Source organism: Carassius auratus, unplaced genomic scaffold (assembly GCF_003368295.1).
Source record: "Carassius auratus strain Wakin unplaced genomic scaffold, ASM336829v1 scaf_tig00014999, whole genome shotgun sequence".
NCBI lineage: Eukaryota > Metazoa > Chordata > Actinopteri > Cypriniformes > Cyprinidae > Carassius > Carassius auratus.
Window position 1 is genome coordinate 140,001 of NW_020524535.1, and position 20,000 is coordinate 160,000.

A 20,000-nucleotide genomic window follows, 5' to 3' on the forward strand; every position below is an offset into this window, starting at 1 on the left:
GTGTTGCAGGAGACGGAGGATGTGGAGAACCCTGTTGCTGAGGTGAGTGCACACACTAAACAGGAAGAGGAATTTAAACTTCCTGCCTCCACCGTCAATCATGTGTGTCTTGATCTGAAAGCCTTCAGCCGTCTGAGAAGAAGAGAAGCATCAGTGTAAAGTGTTCGTTCATCTTAACTGTCTATCTGAGCTAGTTGGGCGATTATAACCTGCAAACTGTGTTAGGTGTGTTATTCCATCAAGATTAGTAAAGAACATTTGTGATATTATTGGTCCCAGTATCCTGACTTTAATTAATAGAAGCTTCACAACAGAGTAGCTCCGGTGGATCCTGACACTCACAACTCAATTTATCTCCCTTCTGTAAATCTGTGGAGAAGAACCGTGGGTTTTATAGTTCTTTGAAGTTTGATGAACAGATCAAATCTTGTCTTTTATTTAAGATCAATATTAAAACAGAAACTGTTTCTATTGGCCAGTGATCGCAGTGATCATCAGGACACTTTAAAATTGAAGTGCATTTACTTAAATTAGCGTTCGGTTCTGCTGATTAATTGGCAAGATTGATCAAATTTACGTTGTTTTAATCATGATTTTTAATTAAACAAACACAATCACCAATGACTCATTACTGATTGAAATCTTCTCATCTTAGGATGCTGAAAACATCCTGGACACGTTGACCGGTCTGCCTCATCTGGACGATGTGTTGATGTTCGCGGTGCCGGTGTGTGCTCCGTACATGGCGCTCTCCAACTACAAGTACGTTCCCAACAAACACTGATCAGATCACGATTAACATCATCACCTCGGAGCTATAAAAACTATGTCTTCACTCCAGGTACAAAGTCAAACTAACTCCAGGCACTCAGAAAAAGGGGAAAGGTAAAGCTGGTGTTACTGTAGAAGTTCAGTGTTATAACTCTGTCTGTAAATGTACTGAGTGTGATGTGTGACCGCAGCCGCCCGCACCGCCGTGATGAGCTTCGTCCGAGGGAAAGACACCAGCGCTCGAGAGAAGGATTTATTCAGGAGCATAAAGGTATTAGAAGCTGATGTTTCCTGAGTCTGAGCGTTGAACGGATGCTGTGTGACGTCAGATCATGAAACGCTGCTGTTTTACAGGACACAGATCTGTCCAGAAACATGCCTGGGAAGGTCAAGGTTTCTGCTCCAAACCTGTTAGCAGCGAAGAAGAAGTGAAGCTCTGGATTCTGGATGATTTCTGCTGAGAGCACATCACACAACGCTTTCAGTCGCCTTCTGAATATTTACCTTATATTGTATACCAGAGAACAGTTTAAGCTTCAAATTTTTGTTTTTGCAAGTAAATAATTTCCTTCAATCCATGCATTTAATAACAAATCAATAAAAATAACTTTATAAATGTGAATGTGCCACCATTTATTTTCCATGTTGGAAGAAACAATACAAAATGTAAGCTTTGTACAAATCCTCATCAGGAATAGAGTTGTGCTGAATCATGTCAGATCATCAGATGCAGTACATTACTCTGACTTCATTCCCCAACAGCTGATTATATACAGGAAGTGCTGATCGTTTGGTTATAGTTTGGAAAACTGAAACACTCTGGCGACAAAAAAAGACCACGGACCAGTGTTTGACGTTTTTAATGCAGATGTGATATTAATAAATGTAGATAAAACTGCTGAAATCAAATCAGGCATCATATCTGTCGTCCAGTGGAATAAATGTTTTTCTGCTACACTCTTAAATGACACTGACTTTCCCAATCCGTGTGAGATGAGACACTAAACCTTCATAAAAGTCTCAGGTTTGTTTCGGCGCAGCTCCTCTTGTCCCGGTGGGGATGTGATTGTCTTCTAGGAGTCTGCCGTGGTTCTCTGTTTGAGGCGATGCAGCAGGGCGCTGGGCAGGACGTCCCACATGTGCTCCAGACGCTTCTGATGCAGGACCGCAGCGTCGAAACACAACCTGGACGTCCACACCACACACACACACACTTCAGAGAGCGCCCGAGACCGTAAGTGTGAGGCTTGGGGGAAATCACTCACCTGACCAGTGATTTGGGCTGAACAGTGAAAAGCAGTAATTCGTTGCTGTGAGCCTGTGAATACAAGAGCGAGAACAGATTCAGATGCAGCAGGAAGACGCACAAATACAGGGATTGATCTTTAAACTGATCTTATGTGTCTCAAAACTACAAATGAGTATTGTTCTGAACTACAGAGCATGTGTTTTCTACTCGCTAGCGCTGGAGTTCTTCATTAAACCATGCATTAGTAGCTTTTTGCTAATTATAAGGGAGTAGATCTTGATGTTTTGCTCACGGCCTGTTGATGTGAGAGAAGATTATTGGCACATCCTCCAAACACGAACACTTCCCCATCGGGACCTAGACACGCCGTGTGCCACAGTCTGCAGAAGACACACACACACAAACACATCAGCATCAGTGAGACGGCAAACACACACTGATCGAGACGAGTGTCAGACGCACCTGGGCCGCTCTGTGTGCTCGTGTTTAAACGGTTTCCACTCGTTCTTACTGACGCAGTAAAGCCAGGCATCGCCTGCAAAACAAACACTTGACTGAAGCGTGTGTGTGTGTGTGTGTGTGTGTGTGTTCAGGTGAAGCTGTGTCACTCACTCAGTGTTTCTCTGTCGGTGGTGAAGCCTCCAAACAGAAAGATGTGATCCGCTGACACCGGAGTGAAGGAGTGCCACGAGCGGCCGAGCGGACCGTGCTGAGGAACACACCTGAAACAAACACCAGCGGATCAGCACATCCCACAGACGGAGGATTCCTCCACTATACACACCCTGAACATACATCTCACTCCATTCCCACGTGTCCATGTTGATGCAGTACAGATCGTTCAGCCGATGATCCTGTGGTGCAGAAGACCCAGCTTTAGAACACAAAGATGACTCTAGTCTAATAATGGACAGATGAGTGCTGCACACACACACACACACACACACACACACACCATGTATCGGCCTCCGAAGACGTAACCTCTGTTTCCGATGCTGGCGCAGGCGTGAGCGGCTCGTGGTGACGGAGCGTCTCCCTGCACACACACACACACACACACAGCGTTTGAACCAGATCACACCAGTTCTACAGCATCAGACCTGAGGTACAGGGTTAAGACCTTTGTGATGGGTTGGCTCCACGCTGACGTCTCGAGATCAAGAATGTGTATGTGGTTGTTCCAGCCTCGTCCCGCGTGGTTCCCCTGAAGACACAGCACATCACATTTCTCATCACACTCGTGTCACACGTGACTGCTGAAGACGGGACGAGACGGACTCACCATGAATGAATTTTCATCGAGTGCAAACGTTCCTCTGTGACCGGGCTGCGCTATGTAGCCGTAGCCCCCGAAATACGCCAGCCTGTGGAAACAACACAAACAGCTGGAGCAAAGTCAAGGCATCCGCTGATAAGATCCTCTCTGTTTGAGGAGCACGTACTGGTTTCTGTAGACCCAGCAGCCCAGCTTGTCTTTACAGGTCGGCGCCAGGCCGGTCAGATCGCTCATCTTCTCCCAGCGGAGCACAGACGCTCTCAGCGGCAGACGGTAAACCTGCGGGACACCACGGAGCACAAGCCAACATCTGTATCTCTCAGAGACTCACAGCTGTCTGGTGTCTCGCTTCAGGAGAAGGACTCACCAGATTAGTGTTTCCTCGAGCCTGATGACCGCCGAACAGATAGAGAACACCGTCCACACACGAGCCGCAGCTGCCCGACATCGAGTTCGGCACGTCACCCTCCGAGCGCTTCATTCTCCTGCAAGAGAACACGGTTAGCGGCGTCAAACTCTCGTGTGTTCAGCTGGTGTGACAGCACAGGGCTTTACCATCTTCCCGTCTCCATGTTGTAGATCCAGATTTCGTTCTTCGGCAAATACAAGTCAGTGAATTCAGCAGCTTCAGTGTCCGCATTCTGATAAAACCACATTGAAAACATACAGACGTCTTTACACGGAGACCTTCAGAACAGTTAGCTGGGAAAGTGTGATGATAAGGTAAATGTGAGTGCGATGGACCTTAAATATGAATAAACACACCTTATATCCTCCCCATACGAACATACAGCTGCCGTCAGTGACTGCGATGTGTCCGCTGCGCTCGGCTGGACTCTGTCTGGACACAAACACCTCCTGCAGCCAGTCCAGCTCTCCGTCCTCCTCCTGACCTGCAGCCCACTCAAACTCATCTTCATCTTCATCATCATCATCCTCCATGTGTGGTACCAGATCTTCTTCCATGTCACGCAGTCACTAGTAGAAGATTTACCTGTTACTGATCAAACATCTAACGTGCAGCACATCTTTCATTTATCTGCAGGTGGCTTTACCGATGTCAACACACACGCACACACTTATAGCAATAACAGGAAGTCCATGTCCGATGTTTTCCAGGAATTTAAAAGATAACTTCTCTACAGAGCTTCATGCGGCCAGTGTATGTTACACGAGTCGTCTTCAGCACAGATCAAATGACTGTTTGAATTTATAAATAGTCAGCAATGTTGATCAATGTAAATCGAGTGAATCTTCAGGAATCAGTCACACGAGATCGTGTTGTTTTGGTCGAGCAGCTGATGCGCGCTCACCTCTACAGATGAGAATAATAACTGAAAACTACTCACACGAATGAAAACTAGTAATCTTTTCACTTCTGTGGGTCAAGCGACTGAGTCATGGAAAGTAGCTTGTCATGAGCTGCGATGCTCACATGAATTAAAACTCAATTTTAATGCATAAAGGCCTCACCGGAAATACCTTCTGGTAAAGTTACGCCGCCATAGTAGTGAGGTCAACCGTGAGTGTTCACTGCGCATGCGCGGCGCGAAGAAGCGCGCGTTACGCAACAGCCTGTTAGCGAAAGCGTCGTTAAAGAGTGTTGTTTTAATACGATCTAACCGTGTTATGTTTCCAGGTGAGTGGTTTTAATCATTCCTTAAAAGTTTGGCCTAACTATGGATCTGCTGATGTGCTAATTAATCGATTCGAACGGAAGAACAGAGCAGCGAGAGTGCCTCAGAACCTCGGGTCCGTTGTACTTTTTTCAGTCAGAGTTTATTTAACGTTACCAAGCAAATAACGACTAAACAGTTAGTGTCCGGAACTAGATACCAGTCCAGTATTCACACACGATATATTGGTCGACGTTTAATGGAGGAATCCATCACTTTTTATGCAAAACATCCTGCCGTATCCTGATCGTTCAGACTAGCATTGACCCGAACCCAAGCTCGGTGTGTCCGTCGGTGCTGTCTCACGGGCGGGTGTTGTGTAGGTCAGGATGAGGCTGCAGTGTGATGTGGAGGTCGTTAACCGCGCGTTACCGTCGCTGGGGCTGCGGAGGAACGGCAGATCGCGCCGTGCGGTTCTGTCCATCGGGAAACACTTGGACCGGAACCCGAGCAGCAGCGGCCTGTTTCTGCTCATCTGCACCGCCAAAGACCGCAGCGGAGCCCGATACAAGGCAGGCTCTCTCTCCTTCTGTGTGTCTGGATCAGATGTGATCAGCTCCTGAGTCTCTGTGTGTTTCTCTGCAGCTGAAGGACAACATCGAGAAGTTCTTCACCTGGTTCGTGGAAGAAGGCAAAGCCACGGTTCGACTGAAGGAGCCTGCGATTGACATCTGTCTGAGTAAAGTAAAGACGTGCTTTCATTTCTGCTGGAGAAAGGGGTTAAAATAAATGCATCATACATTCCATCCAAAGTGCAGTTAGCAGCCAGCAGACTGATATTAGGCACCGTGGCAGCTGATAAAAGATAAAGATAGTGATTGGTACTTCGTATTCTCTGATTCTCTTTGAGTCAACTACTTTGTAATATTTCTTTCTTTGCTATAGTGAGCATCTCTTCCAGTCTTCAGCTGCAAATATAATACAGTAATAATCTGGATTGATATCTGCTTTTTTTTGTCACTGTGCTGATTCCTGCTTTACTTGAGCCATTTATTCCATTTTTAGCTTCTGGGTAGGTGATTATAATGTGTCAGGATCAAGTTTAAACTCTGTAGCCTGACCGTGTTCTCTGATGTCGAGGGAATATCTGCTGCCTCGCTCTAGTTCCTACACAGACCTGGTTTTACATAAATAGAATACTGACGCTATTAAAAAGCTGAAGATATGAATGTTTTCCATGAAGGCTAGTGCTTGACGTGTGTGTGTTTCAGGCCGACATCAGCAGCCTGAAGAGCTTCCTCTCCGCCGCTCGTCTGGCTCACAGAGGAAGTGACACGGACTCGCTCCCTCTGTCGGCCCTCGGCCCGGCCCGCGCCCGTGATGTGGAGAAACCCAAGAAGAAGCTCAGCATTCTGTCGAAGAAGGACTATCCGCTCACGTCCAGCTTCCCGTGTTCTCTGGAGCAGCTGCAGGTGTCGTACTGCAGACTGACCCGTGTGGACATGCGCATGCTGACCCTCAGAGCCCTGCGCCGGCTGGACCTCAGCAACAACCACATCAAGAAGCTGCCCTCCACCATCGGTGACCTGAGCTGCCTCGCAGAGCTGATTCTCCACAACAACCACCTGGAGAGCTTCAGCGACGGCCTGTGCTCCTCGACCCTGCAGACGTCGCTCCAGCATCTGGACCTGAGTCAGAACCAGCTGCAGGTCCTGCCCGCTCGCTTCTGTCAGCTGCAGCAGCTGGTCAACCTCAAACTGGACGATAACAAACTCTCGCGGCTGCCTTTCCACATCGGTCGGCTCTCCAAGCTGCGCTTCCTGTCCGCCGCTCACAACCAGCTCACCGTACTTCCTGCCAGCTTCAGAAAACTGTGCCTGGAGAACCTGGACCTGTTTGGAAACCCGTTCTCTCAAGCCAACGCTCTGGAGCACACGATGCACCTCACGTTCCCGCTGACGCTGCAGGAGCTGGCGTCCCGCGCCGTGCTGGAGCTCAGGTGAGGCTCGCTCCGCTGCTTACACAGACGCCAGTCTGCTGATGTCACGCTCGGTTTCTAACCTGTTCTTGTCTTCTCTGTCAGAATCCCACACGGTCCTCACGTCGTGCCGCTGCACCTGTGTCACCAGCTGGACTTCTCTAAAGCGTGCGACTGCGGCCGGGTCTGTGTGAACTCCTTCATCCAGACGGCCGTCAGCATGAACCTGCACCTGGTGTCTCACACCGTAGTGTTGGTGGATAACATGGGCGGCACCGAGGCTCCGGTGCAGAAGCACTTCTGCTCGCTCATGTGTTACTGTGAGTTCATGGACGGCTGCGTGCAGCGTGATCTGAGATGATGACGCGAGGATCACGCTCTCGTGTGGACGAACACTGATCTGTTTTCAGTGTTTGTGTGTCGTTTCTCTTTTAGCTCAATGTTTAAGGGACCGTTTTGTGTAGAACACCTTTAAACTACAGCATCACAACATGTTTTGTGAAATAAATAAAAGTCATTAAAACAAAAGTTTGAGCTGACAAAGAAATTATTTCATGATTTCACACGACAGGCTTCTGTATTTTCTCAGTTTTCTTTATTTAATTATTCCCCCAAAAGATCAGTCTCTTTTTATAAGTAGATTTCTAAACAAAGATTTTTATTTTTCTCTACATTTAAACATCTAACTTGAGTTAACTAAAAGTAAGTGAATTATCATGACTATAGAACCCCAATGATGAGATAGCACGCTATCAGTAAGCTCAGAGAGTTTAGTCCAAATCAGACCAGAGAGAGTTCTGGAAGCACAGAGCGGCCGAGGTCTTGTGACTGCAGATGAAGACGTCTCTGCCGTCGCGCTCGATCTCTCTCAAGATGACTCCGTCAGCAGACGCTGGTTCCTCCGCTGTGCTCTCGTGGTCTTCTGAGGAACGTCTCGTCTCTGGCTCGTCCTGAGAAGAGCTCTGATCCTCCTCGTGATTCAGTTGCTGGTTTAGTGCAGTATTATCTGTGTCCAGTGTCTGGTGAGGAAATAATGCATTAGCGTCACTCGCTGTGTTTTCTGTGTGCAGGGCGCCGCTCACTTCATGGACGTCTTCATCTCCAGCGTTTGCTTTCACATGGGTTTGGATCTCAGACTCACTGGAACACTTCTGCGGAAAGAGAGTAACAATTACACATTAGTATTAGTAATCTCTATACTATATCACACCCACTGCATTACTAGATAAAAGCAGATTCAAACTGATGATTAGTGAATTTGATGGCTTGATATTAAATACACATGCATGAATGTTTTATATAATAGTCACATACTGTATTTGGTGAGTCGACCGCTCGATTGATGTGGGTTCCATCTTCATTGTCTGTTTCCACAGAGCAGATGAGCTGTAAATGATCAGGTGTCTGTGGTTCTGTCGTTAAATTGATTAACTGACATGCTAAAGGCTCTTGCTGTAGTCCGGCTGTATCACCTGCTGAAGGACTGACAATACTGCAGTTTAATTCTGTCTCCAGAACCTCCTCATTAGATGTGCGAGGGATCTGATCCTCCTCCTCCTCCTCGCTCCTCTTCATCTCATCACATCTGGTCTGATCTTCCTCCTCCTCACTCTTCATCTCATCACATCTGGTCTGATCTTCCTCCTCCTCGCTCTTCATCTCATCACATCTGGTCTGATCCTCCTCCTCCTCGCTCTTCATCTCATCACATCTGGTCTGATCCTCCTCCTCCTCGCTCCTCTTCATCTCATCACATCTGGTCTGATCTTCCTCCTCCTCACTCTTCATCTCATCACATCTGATCTGATCTTCCTCTTCCTCGCTCCTCTTCATCTCATCACATCTGATCTGATCTTCCTCCTCACTCCTCTTCATCTCATCACATCTGATCTGATCTTCCTCTTCCTCGCTCCTCTTCATCTCATCACATCTGGTCTGATCTTCCTCCTCCTCACTCTTCATCTCATCACATCTGGTCTGATCTTCCTCCTCCTCACTCTTCATCTCATCACATCTGGTCTGCTGTAATTCTGTGCTCCTCGCTGGCTGAACAGGAAGAGTGATGGTCAGCTGTTTCTTGGTTTTGTTGAACTTGGCGTCTCCTTTGTCTTCATCCACAGGATAGGAGAGCGGAAGATCTAGTTTATACGCTGGTTTGTGAGACTGCAGGACGAGCCGTCGCTCCAGGACGAGCAGCTCAGCGTCCTGCGCAGATCTCAGCAGCGGTAAAGACACAGTGATGATGATGTCTGTGGGTCGGGCCCCGGGCCCCGAGTCTCTGGAGCACCTGTAGTCCTGCAGATCGACGACGGACCGATACTTTACGGTGTAATGTGGTTCAGTAGGCTGACTGGATGATGAAGATCTGGAGTCCTCATGATCTGGAGGAGCGGCACAGGAGGCTTCGGGTTCGGGTTCGGGTTCTGGTTCTGGTTCTGGTTCTGGTTCTGTGTGGGTCTGCTCCAGGTCTCTGGTGCTCTGCTGCCGCTCGTGGCCAGGAATCGGTCTGCGGATCACAGCCGCCTGAGGAACACCTTTATACTTCATTTTCAGCTGCTTTATATTCCTTCTGTCCAGCTTGATGTGGAAGGAGTCTTCGACGCCTCCGATCGCGGTTCTGTGGAGCAGCTCCATCAGTCTCTTGTTGTTTTCCGCCGCGTGCAGCGCGTCTGGGTGGAAGATGACGTCATGAATCACGCAGCTGTTCCCGGAGGCGTCTCGGTCCGGTCTGCCCGGTGTCAGACTGAACGGTAAGCGCCAGTGGAAGCCCGTCTTCCCGTCTCGGTCTCGGCCCGCTTCACACGAGGGTTTATCGATCAGCTGATTGGAGCAGATATTGATGAAGCGCTTCTCGCGTGCTCCTCGGGTCTTCAGCACGTGATGAGCTTCGGGGTGAATGAACTGCACGTTCGTTCCTCTGTCCTTCTCCAGCTGTGTGATCTCCTCCTCGTATCTTCTCTTGTTCTCGGGGTCTGAGATCTCGGTCGCGTATTCGTTCAGTAACTCGCGGAACTTCTCGTCTTTTAGAGCTTCACCGAAACGATTTATTTCATCACGTGTCAGATTCATTTCTTCGAGTTTGCTGAAATCCATTGTGAACTGTTAAGCTCTTTTTTTAAAGAAATTAAATCGACAGAAAACTACGTTGAGTACAACGACTCTGTAACCATAGAAACCTGCTACAATAAGCGAGAGCGCGCACGCTGTCGAGACGCTCATCGCGTGAGCGCGCAGCTCTCATCAGTGCACTATTCTTATTTGAAGCAGATGTAACTTGAACTAATTCGACTGGTTTCCATCCTCCAGGAACACATTTACCTGTCTATAACCATACGTTGAACAGAAAGGGGCATTCATTTATATTTATATATTGTTCCTAGAAGGAAACTGCTACATTTGCATTAGATTCTAAATACAATTTCAGCGCTTATACACAAAACAGTGAAATATTGTTTCAGTTGTTCAAATCCTGAATGTAGATATTTTAATAATATTAAACAAACCCTTTTCAGGTGTCCCGTTTTTTATTTTAAAACAACTCATTCCACATTCTGTGACTTTCTGCTAGTTCTGAAGAAAATGGTCCTTCTCTTCACAGCGTTCCTCAGTTTTGGTGGTAAACAGAGAATCTGGGACTGAAACGTGCTGGCGTGGCTTGCAATGAAGTCTTGGCATAATCTGCAGAAATAAACCTCATTAGTCTGTGGTCCATCAGCACATCGCTCCTGTTCCGCCGGTGCTCACCGGTTCTTACCGTATCAGCGGGTACGGCTGAGTCTGGAACACCAGCGCATCGTTGCAGTGGCCCTGCAAAACAGATCATCTTCACTGAGACAGGGTTACAGGTTTCAGAAGTTTGCTGAATTATACTTTACACCGTGGAGCACACAACACTCACTTTGTCCACTAAGAGGATATAATCATGACTTCCTCCAAACACTACAACATCCGAGTCTCTTCCTTGACAAGCGCTGTGCCAGAGCCTGATAAATCAGAGCCAAAGAGCGCTTGAGGAATCAAATCATTAGATCTTATTCTATTCATCTCCATGTCTGTGTTTTCTCCTACCGCGGTTTGTCCTTGTTTTGATGCTCCATCTTTGTCCATCCATTTGTCTCCAGATCAAATATCCAGCCGTCACCTGACAGGAAAGAGAAAGCTCTGTGGTTCTGTGTGTTAGCTATGCTGTCGTTTAGAGTTGTGTTTCTGTGTGTGTCATACTCATGGGTCTGCAGTCCACACTCAGTCCCCCGAACACGAACAGAGACGTATCTGACACTGCTGTTAGTGTGTGCCATGAGCGTCCTAAAGGAGCCGCGGTGGAGGACACGCTAAAAACACGAGATGAGGCAGCAGCTTTATCAAGATGACACACACACACACACAATGCTCAGGAACGGGTTATATAGCTGTGTGACGTCTCTTACATTTCTGACCAGGTCCAGGAATTTAAATCCAGACAAAACATGTCACTTGTTCTAGCTTCCTGTGCAGAAAACACACATGAAACATGACAACAGTCTAATCTGACACATGCATCTTCTCAAGAGAACTAGAGAAGAACACATTATGGCCTTTTAAACAGGCAGATATTTTAGAGGATTTATGTTTTTTTGTACGAGAGAAGTGATTTTAAGGAAGCAGCAGTCTCTATAAATGCATATGAACAATACTCACTCTTATTCTTCCACCGCACACGTAGCCTTTGCTGCCGATGCTAGCGCTAGCATGAGCGGCTCGCGGGGCTGGAGCTCGTCCCTGTCAATCATTCACAAACACACTTCATAGTGTTGTAAACTTCGCCAAAACATACTTGTGACTGAATTCAAAACATTGGATAAGTGCCTGATTTATAATGCTGAATGATGTTAGACTCACGAAGGTCTGCGGCTCGGCCCATCTGCTTCTTTCTGTATCAAACTCATGGACTTCGTTGTTCCATCCCCAGAAAATGTCCTCGGCCTGACAAGAGAAAACTGACCCTGATATGAATCTGTTTTGGATCATTCTTTGTATGTGAGCAGTTTTGTAGTGAACATAAACTACCCATGATGCTTCATCCACAATGAAGCTCTTTGAATCGTTGATTTCACGCCGCAGTTTGTGACCATATCCACCAAAGTAGATGATTCTGTCGGGAGACCAACACTCATATTATGCAATTATTACTAAATCAGTTCCTTCATATTGAGCGGTATGTACTGAATGAATCCGATAGAGAAACATTAACCTTCCTTCATGAACCCAGCAGGAGAGTTTATCTCGTGGCGACGGCAGCGATCCGGACCGAAGCCTCACTCTCCTCCAGCTGAAGCTCTCGTCCTGCAGACTGACTGAGTAATGCTGAAACAAGACACTCTCATGAAGCGTGTGTGAACAGATGCACCTGAACACAGACTGACCGCAGCTTTACTTCATTAGTCTGTCCATCATCACCGCAGCCGCCGAAGATATACAGCTCTTCATTCACGATGCAGCCGCAGCTCCCAGACATCGCCGGAGGAACCGTCCCACACACAGCACGCCTCTCCCTGAGGAGGAGAAGAGGAGGAGGAGAGGAGGAGGAGGAGAGGAGAGGAGGAGGAGGAGGAGGAGGAGGAGGAGGAGGAGAGAAGAGAAGAGGAGGAGGAGAGAAGAGAGGAGAAGGAGGAGAGAAGGAGGAGGAGAGGAGAGAAGGAGGAGGAGGAGGAGAGGAGGAGAGGACAGGAGAGGAGAAGAGAGGAGAGAAGAGGAGGAGAAGGAGAGAAGGAGGAGGAGAGGAGAAGAGAGGAGGGGGAGAGGAGAGGAGGAGGAGAGGAGGAGGAGGAGAGAAGAGAAGAGGAGGAGAGAAGGAGGAGGAGAGGAGGAGGAGAAGAGAGGAGAAGGAGAGGAGAAGAGAGGAGAGGAGGAGGAGGAGAGAAGGAGGAGGAGAGAAGAGGAGGAGAGAAGGAGGAGGAGGAGAGAAGAGGAGGAGTAGAGGAGGAGGAGGAGAGAAGAGGAGGAGGAGGGGAGGAGGAGGAGAGAAGAGAAGAGGAGGAGAGAAGGAGGAGGAGAAGAGGAGGAGGAGAAGAGAGGAGAAGGAGGAGGAGAGGAGAAGAGAGGAGAGGAGGAAGAGGAGGAGGAGAGAAGGAGGAGGAGGAGAGAAGAAGAGGAGTAGAGGAGGAGAGGAGGAGGAGGAGAAGAGGAGGAGAGGAGAGGAGAGGAGGAGGAGAGGAGGAGGAGGAGAGAAGAGAAGAGGAGGAGAGAAGGAGAGAAGGAAGAGGAGGAGAGAAGGAGAGAAGGAGGAGGAGAAGAGGAGGAGGAGAAGAGAGGAGAAGGAGGAGGAGAGGAGAAGAGAGGAGGAGGAGGAGGAGGAGAGAAGGAGGAGGAGAGAAGAGGAGGAGAGAAGGAGGAGGAGGAGAGAAGAGGAGGAGAGAAGGAGGAGAGAAGAGGAGGAGGAGAGGAGGAGAGAAGAGAAGAGGAGGAGAGAAGGAGAGAAGGAGGAGGAGAAGAGGAGGAGGAGAAGAGAGGAGAAGGAGGAGAGGAGAAGAGAGGAGAGGAGGAAGAGGAGGAGGAGAGAAGGAGGAGGAGGAGAGAAGAGGAGGAGTAGAGGAGGAGAGGAGGAGGAGGAGAGGAGGAGGAGAGGAGGAGGAGAGAAGAGAAGAGGAGGAGAGAAGGAGAGAAGGAGGAGGAGAAGAGGAGGAGGAGAAGAGAGGAGAAGGAGGAGGAGAGGAGAAGAGAGGAGGAGGAGAGAAGGAGGAGGAGAGAAGGAGGAGGAGGAGAGAAGAGGAGGAGTAGAGGAGGAGGAGGAGAGAAGAGGAGGAGGAGAGGAGAAGAGAAGAGGAGGAGAGAAGGAGAGAAGGAGGAGGAGAAGAGGAGGAGGAGAAGAGAGGAGAAGGAGGAGGAGAGGAGGAAGAGGAGGAGGAGAGAAGGAGGAGGAGGAGAGAAGAGGAGGAGTAGAGGAGGAGGAGAAGAGGAGGAGGAGAGGAGAGGAGGAGGAGAGGAGGAGATGGAGAGGAGAGGAGGAGGAGAGAAGGGGAGAGTAGAGAAGAGGAGGAGAGAAGAAGAGGAGGAGGAGAAGAGAGGAGGAGGAGGAGAGAAGGAGAGGAGAGAAGAGGAGGAGAGGAGAGAAGGAGGAGGAGAGAAGGAGGAGGAGGAGAAGAGAAGGAGAGAAGAGGAGGAGATGAGGATGAGAAGAGAGGAGAAGAGGAGGAGGAGGAGAAAAGAGGAGAAGGATGAGAGAAGGAGAGGAGAGAAGAGGAGGAGAGGAGAGGAGGAGAGAAGAGGAGAGGAGGAGGAGGACAAGAGAGGAGGAGGAGGACAAGAGAGGAGGAGGAGGAGAGAAGGAGAGGAGAGAAGAGGAGGAGAGGAGAGAAGAGGAGGAGAGAAGGAGGAGGAGGAGAAGAGAAGGAGGAGGAGGAGGAGAGGAGAGAAGAGGAGGAGAGGAGGATGAGAAGAGGAGGAGGAGGAGAAAAGAGGAGAAGGATGAGAGAAGGAGAGGAGAGAAGAGGAGGAGAGAAGAGGAGAGGAGGAGGAGGACAAGAGAGGAGGAGGAGGAGAAGAGAGGAGGAGAGGAGAGAAAAGGAGGAGAGGAAAAGAGGAGGAGAGGAGAAGAGAGGAGAGAAGAGGAGGAGAGGAGAGGAGGAGGAGAGGAGAGTAGGAGGAGGAGAAGAGGAGGAGGAGAAGAGAGGAGAAGGAGGAGAGAAGGAGAGGAGAGGAGAGGAGGAGAAGAGAGGAGAAGAGAGGAGGAGGAGGAGAAGAGAGGAGGAGAGGAGAGAAAAGGAGGAGAGGAAAAGAGGAGGAGAGGAGAGGATAAGAGAGGAGGAGAAGCGGAGGAGAGAAGAAGAGGAGGAGATGAGAGGAGGAGAAGAGAGATGACTTTCTGTTCAGACATGTCAATAGATTCTAAACCTTTTGTGCCTCCAGTTTGTAGATAACAGTGAGACACAGTCAACACGTAGATACACACACACAGACACACACACACTCTATCTCTCTCACTCACTCACTCACTCACACACACACACACACACTCTATCTCTCTCACTCACTCACACACACACACACACACTCTATCTCTCTCTCTCTCTCACTCACTCACACACACACACACTCTGTCTCTCTCACTCACACACACACACACACACACTATCTCTCTCTCTCTCACACACACACACACACACTCTCTCTCTCTCACTCACTCACTCACTCACTCACACACACACACACACGTTTGTTTTAGTGTAAAGTGTGTTCATCCCATAGGTGTAATGGTTTTTATTCTGTAGAAACTGTATATTCTATGGCCCTTCACCAACCCTACACCTAACCCTAACCCTCACAGGAAACTTTGTGCATTTTTACTGTCTCAAAAAAACTCATTCTGTATGATTTATAAATGTTTTGAAAAATGGGGACATGGGTTATGTCCTCATAAGTCACCCTCTCCTTGTAATACCTGTGTCATACCCATGACATTATACAGAGTTGTGTCCTGATATGATACAAAAACAAGAACACACACACTCTCCCCCCCACCCCACACACACACACACTCACTCACTCTCACTCTCTCATTCACACACACAAACACTAAACAACTGCTTGTCATTTCTTACCACATCCCAGTTTCTAAGTCGTACAACCAGAGCTCGTCATTTGGAAGGAAAACTTCACGGTTTTCCACCGACTGAAGCAAAACACAGTCATTGTTTAGCTTACAACAGTGTTATTAAAATAAAGCGTTATTAAACATTATCTGTTAAATGTCTTCATTTGATGCGTATAGACCATTTTAAACTACTGTTTCATCAAATATGCGGAAAAAATTTTTTTTGGGCCTGATTATTAATATTGTTATTGTTATTACCACGTATCCGCCCCAGATATACAGAAAGTGTCCGTCCGCCGCAGCTGTGTGTCCGCTTCTCTCTCGAGCCACCGGCTCTTCACTCATCACGACTGTCACTATTATTAACAGTGCTGATATTAATACTATTATGAGCTGACAGCAGTGACAGGAACCTACAACCTCTGGATTTTAGCAAAACAGCAGCTCGTGTCACGCGCATAATGACAGCAGCAGCGAGACGGGAGCGCGCGCGAGAAAGCTTTGTTTCTCGAGTTTTATATCTGCACCTTTTTCTTTTATAAACTGTCTCGTATGAAGCGAAGTTACTACAAACAAAAACAGACTGTTAATATAGAGATATCCAATGGTAGCTGAGAAAGTAAACACGGCTTTTATTTTGAAAGGTTTTTAGATGTTTACGAAACTTGTTGGAGCGGAAGCGGAAGCGTCTGTTTGGCGGGAACAGATGAAGATGGACGCGCGCAGAGTGAAGCTGAAAGTGAGCGCAGGATTTAAAATGCGCGGATTAATCCTGCGACCGTATGTGGCACTCGTTATAGTAGTTATCTTCATTTACTATGTTTAAAGTGCAGTAATGAGTGTTAGAGGTTTTGTGTCGGTTGCAGGGAGTCCAGCCGCTTCCTGCTGCGGGTTCTAGAGTCCGTCTCTGAAGCGGATCTGGAGGAGGTTCTGGAGCGGATCCTAGATGCTGTCGAGAAACAACCGCGTATGCTTTAACTTACTTTATTAGAAACTTACATTTCTTTTAGGACAGAAATGTACCACACTGGTGTTGTTGATAGTTTGTTATTGTTATGATGGTGATGATGGCAGTTTACATTTACATTTATTAATTTAGCAAACGCTTTTGTCTAAAGCGACTTACAAATGAGTAAAGTGAAGAAATTAAAAACAAAAGCAATGATATATGAGTGGTATAACAAGTCTCAGCTTAACACAGTACACGTAGCATGGGCTTTTAAATAATATAATAAATAAAAAGAAAACATAAAGAATATAAAAAGAATAGAGCAAGCTAGATGTCTTCGGACACAGAGTAAATCATACTTCTGCACAAAGTTTCTCTTTTTACAACAGAAATGTGAATTCTGCCAGATACAGATTCGGGCTAGAGTCGCCTATGTGATTTTTTTGTTGTTGTTGACATTTCTAATAGTAAACACAGCCATGTTGAAGCCTGCAGTAAATGTTTTGCATTATAGCAGTCCAAGCTGCTTATTGTTTTTCGAGAATGTTGCACTCCTGATTGTCATTGCACGAGACTTCACACCAATAAATCACAGAAATATTGGTCTTTACATTTGTCCGGCCTGTTGTCCGTGGATTTACCTAAATTTGGTGTTATTTGCCGTATAAAACGTATTTAGACATGCTAAATCAATTTTACAATCGATACAATGAACACTTGTCTCTCAAATCAAACAGGATTTTTTTCAAAGTGACAACCCAAGAAAGCGAAGTAAACTGTCTCTTATGAAATAAATATGTTTTTGATAAAGATTTCAATTTGTTTGTGGTCTATATAGCCTGCATCAAAATAAGTTTGCAATGATGCGCCCGAGGTCACGATATGCTTATTTGTTTAAATTCATACCTACGTAATCACATCACTAAAATTGTACTTTCTTTTTTTTTTTTTTTTTACATTGAAACTTTGAAAAAAAACCTTCCCTACCGCCCTTTTTTTTAAATTTAATTAATTTATTTTTTTACTGTTACTGCAAACCAAAATATTTTTAAGGATGATGAAGATGATAGATAATGTGATGATGATGATGATAGTTAATGTGATGATGTTGATGATGAAGATGAAGATGATAGTTAATGTGATGATGATGAAGATGATGATGATAGTTAATGTGATGATGATGATGATGATAGTTGATGTTGATGATGATGAAGATGATGATGATAGATGATGATGATAGTTAATGTGATGATGTTGATGATGAAGATGATAGTTAATGTGATGAAGATGAAGATGATAGTTAATGTGATGATGTTGATGATGAAGATGATAGTTAATGTGATGCTGATGAAGATGATAGTTAATGTGATGATGATGAAGATGATGATGATAGATGATGTGATGCTGATGATGTTCTGTGTCTCAGTGGGGTCCAGTATGGTGGAGCTGTCGCTGCTGGAGGCTGCGGTTCAGGATTGCAGTCAGGCGTGTGATGAAACCATGTGAGAATCTCATTTCTATCTGAACTGACTCTCAGCGTCTGCTCTTGCTGTCTCTAACATTCATGTTCTTCACTTACAGAGACAATGTGTTCAACATCATTGGAGCCTTTGATGTGCCTCGATTCATCTTCAGCACAGAAAGAAAGAAATTTGTCCCGTGAGGAATATTTCAATAAATAATAAGAATCAAGTGAATGTGACTTATGTTAAAAAGCTCATTATCATCCCTGGTGAACACCACTGAAGTGTGAGATGAAGACCGTGTTCATCGTCTGCGGTGTTTGTGTGGGAAGTTCAAGATGTTTTCCATCGACAGGAATATGATCAGTGTTTGTTCTCTTTCAGCATCAGCATGACCAATCACCCGGTCCCTAAACTCTGCGGTCAGTCCAGAGATAAAGCTGAGCTCTTCAGAGAGCGATACACCATCTTACAACAGGCTAGTCCCTTTGTCTTTGCTTTTGAATGATCACTGTATTTATTTCCTTCCTAAATCATGTGTGAATGCTTGTGCAAGTCTAGGTGTTAACATCTCTCGTTCTGTTCGGGTTTCATGAATGAGGAAATTCATAATGTTTATAATATCTTAATATTATCTTTATATGTTAAAGGAACACTCCCCTAAAGTTAAACGGTTGAGTTTTACCATTTTTGAATCCATTCAGCCGATCTCTGGGTCTAGATGTAGCACTTTTAGCTTAGCTTAGCTTAGCATAGATGTATAATAAAGTGTAATAATGAAGGAACTTTTCAGTCGTATCATGAGTTCAGCAGACGCAGTTATACTACACAGCGCTTGAAAACAGTCCCCAGCTAGTTAGTGTAGTGTTAGTGGTAGCAATAGCAGAGTAATAAACATTATTACTATTTTCCCAGTACTTAAAAAAAAGAAAGAAAGAAAAAGAAATAACCTGGTACCGTAACATTTTTTTTGTGGTAGTCTTTTGACAACACTAGTTTAACTCTAGGGGAGTTAGAAAATAAGCCTATCTTCAAAAATAGTGGAGTGTTCCTTTAATGGCAGATGTAATCAGGGTTTATCGTTATTTAATCATTATTCATCTACAGCGAACTCACAGACATGAACTCTTCACTCCTCCTGTTATCGGTTCAGCTCCAGATGAAGGAAGGAACAAATTCCAGGTAAAACTGAACAAAGCTCTCTGTGTAGACCGCTAAAGACTCACACAATCAGCTTGTTTCTGGAATATTTCCAGCCGGTGCTGATGATCTGTGACTGTTCTACAGCTGAAGACGGTGGAGGCTCTTCTGGGCAGCACAGCTAAAGTCGGAGAAGTGATTGTTCTGGGCATGATCACGCAGCTCAAAGAGGTATTCCTCCTCTTCCCACATTCGTGATCGGTTGTGTTCAGCTGTTTGTGCTCGTGGGTTAGTCAAGGTAACCCTAATCATGTACCTGTGTAGATTAAACACTTGATGATGTTCTTGCTCTGTCCATGCAGTAAATGCACAGCCTTGAATGAGTCTGGTTTTCTTCTCGGTGTCAGTGGTGCGAGTCTGTCAGATACATCCAAAAACATGACTCTATATAGTGGGTTATGTAGAAATGTATTTTATTTGTTAGCTTGTTAGGGAGGGTTCAGTAGTGGCTGGACATCTGTAGTCTTGATTAAAGCATGAGTCTGTTGATGTGATGGAGCGAGAGACTCACTGCAGTGTTTGTGTGTCGTCTCTTCATCCTCACGCTGTTCTTTCAGGGCAAGTTCTACCTCGAGGACCCCAGCGGCGCAGTGCAGCTCAACATGTCAAAGGCAATATCCTTCCTGTGCTAATCACCACACTCTTGTGCTGCTATCTTAGAGACGGTTCTCCGTTTGTTCTTTAACACTCTTCATACCAGTTTCACAGCGGTCTTTACACCGAGTCCTGCTTCGTTCTGGCTGAAGGTGAGTCTCGTTCTCTCCATCTTCTGCTCTTTCCATCCCTGGATAATCACACGATGTGTCTGTGTTCACAGGATGGTACGAGGATGCAGTGTTTCACGTCAACGCGTTTGGTTTCCCGCCCACAGAACCCTCTTCCTTCACCAGGTGTGCGTTAGCTTTTATTTCCTGTAGGATGTCGCTGAC

General features: G+C 46.4%; 6 protein-coding genes across 11 annotated transcripts in view; 3 read left to right on the forward strand and 3 right to left on the reverse strand.

Moving 5' to 3' along the window:
• LOC113074528 (nuclear export mediator factor Nemf-like) overlaps positions 1 to 1,393 on the forward strand; it is a 10,368-nt gene extending 8,975 nt beyond the window's left edge. The window contains exons 28-32 of the mRNA XM_026247372.1: positions 10 to 42; positions 656 to 762; positions 842 to 885; positions 963 to 1,042; positions 1,126 to 1,393. Coding sequence (XP_026103157.1) covers positions 10 to 42; positions 656 to 762; positions 842 to 885; positions 963 to 1,042; positions 1,126 to 1,203 — 342 coding nt within the window. The 3' untranslated portion in view covers positions 1,204 to 1,393. The remainder of the gene's footprint in view (positions 1 to 9; positions 43 to 655; positions 763 to 841; positions 886 to 962; positions 1,043 to 1,125) is intronic.
• Positions 1,394 to 1,614: 221 nt separating this feature from the next.
• Positions 1,615 to 4,859, reverse strand: LOC113074534 (kelch domain-containing protein 2-like). 6 transcript variants are annotated; one of them, XM_026247383.1, is made up of 14 exons: positions 4,779 to 4,859; positions 4,062 to 4,274; positions 3,852 to 3,937; positions 3,664 to 3,781; positions 3,463 to 3,575; positions 3,303 to 3,384; positions 3,141 to 3,224; positions 2,976 to 3,056; positions 2,816 to 2,874; positions 2,633 to 2,742; positions 2,483 to 2,555; positions 2,313 to 2,400; positions 2,037 to 2,089; positions 1,615 to 1,956 (listed from the first exon to the last, which is right to left on the reverse strand). In XM_026247383.1, exons 2-14 carry the CDS (start codon positions 4,260 to 4,262, stop codon positions 1,845 to 1,847), a joined length of 1,260 nt encoding a protein of 419 aa, XP_026103168.1. In that variant the 5' UTR covers positions 4,263 to 4,274; positions 4,779 to 4,859; the 3' UTR covers positions 1,615 to 1,844. The 6 variants fall into 6 exon arrangements, with proteins under 6 accessions (XP_026103168.1, XP_026103166.1, XP_026103165.1 ...); XM_026247381.1 differs by having other exon boundaries at positions 4,770 to 4,856; XM_026247380.1 differs by having other exon boundaries at positions 4,646 to 4,785.
• On the forward strand, positions 4,806 to 7,418 carry lrr1 (leucine rich repeat protein 1). The gene is made up of 5 exons (XM_026247378.1): positions 4,806 to 4,935; positions 5,296 to 5,484; positions 5,558 to 5,656; positions 6,184 to 6,911; positions 6,996 to 7,418. Exons 2-5 carry the CDS (start codon positions 5,302 to 5,304, stop codon positions 7,249 to 7,251), a joined length of 1,266 nt encoding a protein of 421 aa, XP_026103163.1. The 5' UTR covers positions 4,806 to 4,935; positions 5,296 to 5,301; the 3' UTR covers positions 7,252 to 7,418.
• A 50-nt stretch (positions 7,419 to 7,468) lies between these two features.
• LOC113074529 (protein kintoun-like) lies at positions 7,469 to 10,385 on the reverse strand. The gene is made up of 2 exons (XM_026247373.1): positions 8,205 to 10,385; positions 7,469 to 8,041 (listed from the first exon to the last, which is right to left on the reverse strand). Exons 1-2 carry the CDS (start codon positions 9,981 to 9,983, stop codon positions 7,661 to 7,663), a joined length of 2,160 nt encoding a protein of 719 aa, XP_026103158.1. The 5' UTR covers positions 9,984 to 10,385; the 3' UTR covers positions 7,469 to 7,660.
• A 7-nt stretch (positions 10,386 to 10,392) lies between these two features.
• LOC113074535 (kelch domain-containing protein 1-like) lies at positions 10,393 to 15,914 on the reverse strand. The gene is made up of 13 exons (XM_026247386.1): positions 15,718 to 15,914; positions 15,467 to 15,537; positions 12,304 to 12,421; positions 12,121 to 12,233; positions 11,937 to 12,021; positions 11,769 to 11,852; positions 11,568 to 11,648; positions 11,318 to 11,376; positions 11,112 to 11,221; positions 10,959 to 11,031; positions 10,789 to 10,873; positions 10,645 to 10,697; positions 10,393 to 10,568 (listed from the first exon to the last, which is right to left on the reverse strand). Exons 1-13 carry the CDS (start codon positions 15,802 to 15,804, stop codon positions 10,430 to 10,432), a joined length of 1,158 nt encoding a protein of 385 aa, XP_026103171.1. The 5' UTR covers positions 15,805 to 15,914; the 3' UTR covers positions 10,393 to 10,429.
• A 164-nt stretch (positions 15,915 to 16,078) lies between these two features.
• The window catches only part of LOC113074531 (DNA polymerase epsilon subunit 2-like), a gene marked incomplete at its 3' end in the record, with an annotated part of 9,597 nt that continues 5,675 nt past the window's right edge, over positions 16,079 to 20,000 (forward strand). The window contains exons 1-10 of the mRNA XM_026247375.1: positions 16,079 to 16,239; positions 16,326 to 16,426; positions 17,835 to 17,910; positions 17,990 to 18,067; positions 18,256 to 18,349; positions 18,979 to 19,053; positions 19,159 to 19,242; positions 19,629 to 19,685; positions 19,769 to 19,817; positions 19,889 to 19,961. Of these exons, the coding sequence (XP_026103160.1) occupies positions 16,112 to 16,239; positions 16,326 to 16,426; positions 17,835 to 17,910; positions 17,990 to 18,067; positions 18,256 to 18,349; positions 18,979 to 19,053; positions 19,159 to 19,242; positions 19,629 to 19,685; positions 19,769 to 19,817; positions 19,889 to 19,961 (815 nt within the window). The remainder of the gene's footprint in view (positions 16,240 to 16,325; positions 16,427 to 17,834; positions 17,911 to 17,989; positions 18,068 to 18,255; positions 18,350 to 18,978; positions 19,054 to 19,158; positions 19,243 to 19,628; positions 19,686 to 19,768; positions 19,818 to 19,888; positions 19,962 to 20,000) is intronic.

Bases quoted from the DNA above. Each gene is read 5' to 3' on its own strand.
- LOC113074534 (XM_026247383.1), bottom strand. From the start codon at position 4,262: ATGGAAGAAGATCTGGTACCACACATGGAGGATGATGATGATGAAGAT. The intron at 3,385-3,462 runs GTACGTGCTCCT...TTGTTTCCACAG, and splicing joins TGCTGGGTCTACAGAAACCA to GCTGGCGTATTTCGGGGGCT. The intron at 3,225-3,302 runs GTGAGTCCGTCT...CTGTGTCTTCAG, and splicing joins TCGATGAAAATTCATTCATG to GGGAACCACGCGGGACGAGG.
- lrr1 (XM_026247378.1), top strand. From the start codon at position 5,302: ATGAGGCTGCAGTGTGATGTGGAGGTCGTTAACCGCGCGTTACCGTCG. The intron at 5,657-6,183 runs GTAAAGACGTGC...TGTGTGTTTCAG, and splicing joins TTGACATCTGTCTGAGTAAA to GCCGACATCAGCAGCCTGAA. The intron at 6,912-6,995 runs GTGAGGCTCGCT...CTTCTCTGTCAG, and splicing joins CGCGCCGTGCTGGAGCTCAG to AATCCCACACGGTCCTCACG.
- LOC113074529 (XM_026247373.1), bottom strand. From the start codon at position 9,983: ATGGATTTCAGCAAACTCGAAGAAATGAATCTGACACGTGATGAAATA. The intron at 8,042-8,204 runs GTATGTGACTAT...CTCTTTCCGCAG, and splicing joins CGGTCGACTCACCAAATACA to AAGTGTTCCAGTGAGTCTGA.
- LOC113074535 (XM_026247386.1), bottom strand. From the start codon at position 15,804: ATGAGTGAAGAGCCGGTGGCTCGAGAGAGAAGCGGACACACAGCTGCG. The intron at 12,422-15,466 runs GTAAGAAATGAC...TCTCCTCCTCAG, and splicing joins GACTTAGAAACTGGGATGTG to GGAGAGGCGTGCTGTGTGTG. The intron at 12,022-12,120 runs GTTAATGTTTCT...GTCTCCCGACAG, and splicing joins TGCTGGGTTCATGAAGGAAG to AATCATCTACTTTGGTGGAT.